This window comes from Danio aesculapii, chromosome 3, assembly GCF_903798145.1.
Source record: "Danio aesculapii chromosome 3, fDanAes4.1, whole genome shotgun sequence".
In the NCBI taxonomy this organism is placed as follows: domain Eukaryota; kingdom Metazoa; phylum Chordata; class Actinopteri; order Cypriniformes; family Danionidae; genus Danio; species Danio aesculapii.
In genome coordinates this window covers 4,854,679-4,862,166 of record NC_079437.1, presented here as the reverse complement: position 1 = coordinate 4,862,166, position 7,488 = coordinate 4,854,679, and the positions used below count along the sequence as shown (strand labels likewise).

Sequence of the window (7,488 nt, the reverse complement as noted above, 5' to 3'; positions counted from 1 at the left end):
TGCGTGTGAAAGAGACTTTAAAGCATCCATAATATTTTTATTAAAACATAAGTCAATAAACAGCAGACTGCAGCTCCTCTCTGGAATGGAGCAGATTTTTATGAATGACTGCATTCATCGGCGGCCACGCCCACACGCGGATGGAACACCGCCTCTAGTTCTAAACCACGCCCCTATTGGAGTTCTGTTGCTCTGATTTGCGGAGTGGGCGTGGCCGCGCATACATTAACAGTACCGCAGTATAAAAGCGGACGACAGCATGAAAACGAGCGCTAGAAACTCCTGAACGCGATTAAAACATCTGATATTACACACACACACACACACACGCGCGTTTACGTGCTGGAATAAACACGCTGTCTGGATTATACTCACGTGCTGAACGGTGTTGTTGTGGGCTACAGTTTCAAATATCAATCTTTTCCGTGGACACCAAGTGGTTTACATGAAGATGAAGGATTGTATGAGTCTGCTGGTGTTTGTTGTGATCTTCTGCACGTCGGTAAGTGAAGAGACTCATGTAAACAATCTGCGTGTATATGAACAGCTCACTTCATTATTATACAATGCAAACAGATCAGACATGTACACATACATAAATAAATGTGACACGTTCTGTAAATTTTACCAAATTAATAATAATAATAATAATAATAATAATAATAATAATAATAATAATAATAATATATACCAGAATTGAATATTAAAACACTTAAAAACATTATACAACACTGAAAAAAATTATTCAAAGATGATTCCTTGGATTTTTTTTACGTTAAGTGGTTGTAAACAATTTATTTGGGCTGAATTTAAACAAACAAATTAAGTTGAACATTATTAAATTTAATTTGTTTGTTTAAATTCAACAAATAAATTGTTTGCCACAGTTTTGTATGCAACACTTTTCAGTGAATGTAGAAATACGTGTGCTCAGATTAAGGACTGGACATTTTAATTATCAATTTAGCATTAGAAGAAATGTTATATTATGCACGTTACATTACAATAGATGCATGTCATTTCATATGTGTGTGATCCATGTTACAACAAGATATTGCTTTAATATGAAAATAGATTTATATATTACTTAAATATAAACATTTATAAATGTTTTTCAATACACATTTTGGTTTTAGGATAACTCTGTTGAAAGATTCTGATTCGCTTAAAATGTTGACAACTGTTAGTGAGTGTGTTACTTGTATTCCTAATGTCGTGGGGACCACGTCTCCTCAAATATAGCAATACCAGTATATTTTGACCTAGTGGGGACATTAAGTACTGTATAAATGTAAAAATGCAGATTGTTTTCTGTAAGGGTTGGTTTAGGGGGACAGTATGTACAGTTTGTACAACACAAATTACAGCTACAGTTGAAGTCAGAATTATTAGCCCCCTTGTTTATTTTTTCCCCCCGATTTCTGTTTAATGGAGAGATTTGTTCAACACATTTCTAAATATAATAGTTTTAATAACTCATCTCTAATAACTGATTTATTTTATCTTTGTCATGATGACAGTAAATAATATTTGACTAGATATTCTTCAAGACACTTCTATACAGCTTCAAGTGACATTTAAAGGCTTAACTAGGTTAATTAGGTTAACTAGGCAGGTTAGGGTAATCAGGCAAGTTATTGTATAACGATGGTTTGTTCTGTAGTTTATCAAAAAAAAAATTGCTTAAAGGGGCTAATAATATTGACCTTAAAATTATGTTTAAAAAATTCAAAACTGCTTTTATTCTAGCCGAAATAAAAGAAATAAGACTTTCTCCAGAAGAAAAAACATTATCAGACATACTGTGAAAATTTCCTTGCTCTGTTAAACATCATTTGGGAAATATTTACAAAAGAAAAAAATAATTCAAAGGGGGCTAATAATTCTGACTACAACTGTATATAGACAGATCATATAGATGGCAGTAGAAATGTGTGTCTATACTGTAAAAAACATCAGTTAATGAACCGTTACTGTGTGAGTTTCTTGTTTATTTTCGGTTGTGAATTGCATTATTTGATGTTGATCTCTGCTCTGTCCACATTTGATGTTGAAAATCTCAACTCAACAGTACAATATCAACTCTACAGTTTAACGAAGTGACTTTTGACATTTTAGTCGTTTGAAATGATAATAATATAATGAATAAGAAATAATATAAGTCTGTAAAAGAACAGAAAGTGTGCTGCAGTTTATTACAAGGTTATTGTAGCATAATATAAAACAACAACACAGACAATTTAACATTGCAAACTATTACACGTGTTCAGAAATTCACTTTTTTCTAACGTTTCAATGTTGGAAACAAGATCAAGATCCCATAATGCAACTCAAAAGCAGAAATAAATAATGAAATTAAAAAAACTAAATCACAAAATACAAAAAAACGCTAATTTACGGATTTTTTTTAAGTTATGTATATGAATATGTCTGTTGTGAACCGTTAACCATCTCAATGCGCTAGGTAGGTTGCTAAAATTACAACTTGGCATGAAGCACTCATAACTATAGACACTCTTGCTTTTATTCTCCTTTCAAGAGATCACACTTAGATAATGCTCCACTATGATAGCAGGTTTGGCATGCTGTCCCGGGAGAGAACCCTGAGCTCGGAGATAGATGAGCCCGAGGTTCCCGCCTGGTCAATGAGCATTAGGAGGGATACGAGATCAGGAGTTTCTCGAGTGCCCCCTTTGCTATGTATGCATTAAGTGCTTGTGACTGTATTACGATTCACTTATGTACATGTTTTTAGACTGTGGGAGGAAACCGGAGGACCCAGAGAAAACCCACGCAAACACAGGGAGAACATGCAAACTCAACGCAGGGAGTGCCGACTGGCTCAATTAGAACTTGAACCTGCGGCCTTCTTACTGCGAGGCAGCAGTGCTAACCACTGAGCCACCGTGTTGCCCGATCATGAAAGAGGAGGAGGGAGAAGGGAAGGATGGGGGGGTTTTCCAAAAACGAAGATAAGGAATAAAGTTTAGGCAGGATATTTATTGTAGTTTTAGAATGATCTGATAGGCTAGCAATGATTAGCAATGAGGATCAGCTGTAGTCAATCATATCACGTGCTCCTCTCGAAATTAGTTTGTGAAACTTCACTTATTATTATTTTTAAATGCACATTAAGAAACCTTTTTCAAAAATAGAAAGAAAAGCAAAAACAAAGCAAAGCTATTGGATCAAAGAGCACTTGAACATCAATGATATGGGATGGATTTGAGTACTTATACTGTACTTAATTATACGTATGTGAAGAAATAAATGTTTTTCTCCTGTTTTTGGTTAGTTACTGTCATTTCATTTAAAGGGGAGATATCATGCCAGCTCAGCTTTGAGTTTCAGCTCAAAATACCACACTAATAATGCTTTATAACCCTGAGGCTTTGATCCTAATTGGGCTGTTTTGGTGACTGTCGCTTTAAATGCAAATGAGATTGTGTTCTTTTTAAAAGAGGGCGGAGCTACAAATGCCTGCATGTGAGTATAGCGGTTGATTCAATTCAATTCAATTCACCTTTATTTGTATAGCGCTTATACAATGTAGATTGTGTCAAAGCAGCTTCACATAAAAGGTCACAGTAAATAGGAACAGTGTAGTTCAGTTTGTAGCGTTTAAGTTCAGTTCAGTTTAGCTCAGTTCAGTGTGGTTTAATAATCACTACTGAGAGTCCAAATACTGAAGAGCAAATCCAACGATGCGCAGCTCTACAGATCCTGAACCATGCAAGCCAGTGGCGACAGCGGAGAGGGAAAAAAAACTTCACTAAAGGCGGAAGTGAAGAAAAAAAACCTTGAGAGAAACCAGGCTCAGTTGGGCACGACCATTTTAATTTCTCCGCTGGCCAAACGTCTTGTGCAGAGCTGCAGTCTCAGTGGCGGAGGCTGGAAGCTGGCCTCAGCGAAGACTCGTCTGTCTCTGGAGCGTCATAGGAAACAGTCTCATGTTCTCCACTCTTCCATGACCATCGCAGTAGTTGTTCAGGATTCGGCCAGGTCCAGGATATGGAAACCTTGGGATCATCTCGTCGTTGGTCTTGGATCGAATCAGTGACTCTGCATAGTCTGAGGGCCTCGGGAAGAGTATCCCCAGGTGGAAATGGAGAATAAAGAAAATAATTAGCGTAGCTGATGTTCACAGTGTATATCAAAAACAGGACTAACTTCCTATGCTAATGAGAGAGAGATGATGTCACTAGTGGGCGGGGCTCTCCCGCTCTGATGACACAGAGAGTTATGTGCATCATGACGTTTCCATCAATCGTTTTTATGCGCATCTCCAAAATGAGCATTAAAATAGTTGGGAGGAAACGCAAGGCTAAGGCAAGAAATAGCGCTTCGTCTTTAAAAAAGGAGAAGAGACCGACAGAAACTCAGAGTTTAGAGAATAAATCCTGCTCCTGACCAGGTTAGGTTCACAGAGTAAGTGACCACAGTAACTGACTCTGAGTTAAAGTTACCTCTCTTTCAGAAACAGGCTTGACTTACCCTGCTTTCTCCAGTTCAACAAACCTGCCATTTTGAAATGGAAAACCCAGAGTTTCTCTCATTTCAGGGTTAAAATACTCTTAGCTTCAGGGGCCCGTTTCAGAAAGGAGGTTAAGTGAAAACTCATTGTACACTCCCTTTACATTGTTTATTTGATCTGCTGTAATAAATTCTGTTATATGTTTTACATTAATCCAGTAGTGGCTGAATGTAAATAGTGTGGTGGATTTAATTCAAGTATTTTTACATTTTTTACTCTGCGGGTGGCATGGTGGCTAGCACTGTTGCCTCACAGCAAAAAGGTTTCTGGTTTGAGCCCCGACTGGGTCAGTTGGCATTTCTGTGTGGAGTTAGCATGTTCTCCCAGTGTTGGCGTGGGTTTCCATCGGGTGCTCCGGTTTCCCCCACAGTCCAAACACAAGCCCTATAGGGGAACTGATTCACTAAGCTGGCCGTAGTATATGAGTGTGTGTGTGAAGGAGTGTGTATGGGTGTTTCCCAATAAACCTGGAAGGGCATCCGCTATGTAAAACATATGCTGGAATGGTTGGCGGTTCATTCCGCTGTGGAGACCCCTGATGAATAAAGGGACTAAGCTGAAGGAAAATGAATGTTGATTCTGCCCATCCTCCTAGACAAGGGGAGGATGTCACAGAATTTGGGGATCGTCGTAGCGAATAGTTTGTCACACCGTTTCAAAGTTTATGATGCTGCTTGTTTATTTGCGTTTCCAAACATCGACATGGAAACAATTATGGAAATATTTCTTATTGCACAGTTCTGTATGATCTGGCAGTTCTTCTGTCTTTATGCTGTTTTGGATCTGATTGACTGCCGCTAAAGTGTGTGTGTGTGTGTGTGTGTGTGTGTGTGCGTGTGTGTGTGTGTGTGTGTGTGTGTGTTGCCATAAGAAAAGAATGAATGTTTTAGGACATCTTTAATCATTTGAGATAGTTTTGAGTTTGTCATATCAGCTTCAATGGCTATTCCATGGAGGGAGAGGGGAAGAGAGAGAGAGGTACAAATAGTTTAGAAATATTCTAATCATATAAATGATAATTGTAAAACATTTTAATAATACATTTAATAACATGAAATAATGCATAAGATAATCTACACTGTTAAAATATCTGTAAATTAGCAGTTTCTCATTTTGTATTTATGCTTTATGGGATAATGATCCAAGATTAACACTTAAATTCCCTGACCTTTCCCGGACTAAGCTGTATTTCCGTGACCAGTCCTTATTATTTTTTACTTTAAGGGGAGCTATCATGCAAAATAAAAAAAGGCACAATTAGAAGGGTCACAACTAAAGAGTCAGTTTTAAAGTGTAATGAAATAACATTTGTGTGATATTTTGTGCTAAATCTTACCATACACACTTTAGAGACATCAGAGATTGTGTTGTACTTGTAAAAAGGGGCATAATAGGTCACCCTCACGAGCAGTGGCCATTTTAATGAAAATGTGTCAAGAATGGAGGTCTTGTTCACTTCCATTCATTTTTAACAATAGCAAAACAACTGATGCTGCTTAATGATCAAAATGATGTTTTAATAGATTTGACTGGCGGTGGACGAGCAGGAGGAATAATATAGCTTAGAAAAAAATAGCCTTACTATAAAAATAGAAAAGAGGTGAAAACATGAAACACAAAACTATAAAAATGTAAAAGTAAAATAAAAATCACCAAAAAAAAACAAAAAAAAAAAACATGATTTTCCATGACTTGGACAAAAATGTAAAATTTCCTGACTTTTAATGTCTGGAATGTGTTTTAAATTTTTTTAAATATATTTATGATCTGTTTTTTGTCCTGTCTCTTATCCTGTTGCACTGTAGAAGCTCTGTCACCAAAACAAATTCCTCGTATGTGTGAACATACCTGGCAATAAAGCTCTTTCTGATTCTGATTCTGAATAGAACTTTCACAATTTCATAATATTCTAAAAATATTCCAAAAATTCCATTATGCGTTAAAAATTCCATGATATTACAACAATATTTCAGAAATTCCATTATATTCCAAAAATTCAAAGATACTTCAAAAAAATATGTGATATTTCAGAAATTCCATGATATTCCAAAAATATTCCCAAAATTCCATGATGTTCCACAAAATCTGTGACCTAATAGTACTCTGTTGATCATTCCTCCAAAAAAAAATTATAAAAATAAATAAAAGTAACTTTTTTGACATTTGAAAGGACAAAATGTCTGTGTGTATGTGTGTATATATATATATATATATATATATATATATATATATATATATATATATATATATATATATATATATATATATATATATATATATAGAATGCAAATGCAAAAATGCATGCATATGTCAAAATATACAAAAACATTATCTACATTTAAAATGTTAAACAATCTTTTTTTTGCCTCTCCCACTGCTATGCATGTCAATATTTTTTTTGCATTTAATTTTATCTGTGCAAAATGTATATAGACAATCACTTCTGTGAAGCTGTTTTCTTTCTTCATTCACTGCCATAATGCACTTTGACTCAGCAGTAAACGCTCAAATATACATTGTTGAAATCTGTTATATTTTCAGTTTTAGTTTAGTTTTTTAGTAATTAATCTTTTGAAGTAACGCAATATCACTGAAAATCAATATCTACTTTAAACTAATATTATCTGTGCAAAATGATAAACGGAGCAAGCTTCAGTCAACGAGAGGTGAAGTGTTGTCTATAGGGGTGTAATGAATCACAAATCTCACGGTTTGGATCACATTATGGTTTGAGTCACGGATCGGACCAATTTCTGGATCAGCAAAAAAGAGAGATGACAAATGCCATTTGCTTTCCATTTATTACAGAGCCATTACTGCAAGAAACCTTTGGCTTTAACAAATAGAACCTGTAATTAAGGGAGGAAAAATATATAATAATACTTATTATTTATCTATCTATCCATCTATCTATCTATCTATCTATCTATCTATCTATCTATCTATCTATCTAT

At 35.5% G+C, this 7,488-nt stretch overlaps 1 protein-coding gene across 1 annotated transcript in view; it reads left to right on the top strand.

Annotated features, from left to right (window-relative positions):
- Nucleotides 1–285: 285 nt before the first annotated feature.
- The window catches only part of si:ch211-106h11.3 (CCN family member 1), a 29,558-nt gene continuing 22,355 nt past the window's right edge, over nt 286–7,488 (top strand). The window contains exon 1 of the mRNA XM_056452941.1: nt 286–502. Coding sequence (XP_056308916.1) covers nt 446–502 — 57 coding nt within the window. The 5' untranslated portion in view covers nt 286–445. The remainder of the gene's footprint in view (nt 503–7,488) is intronic.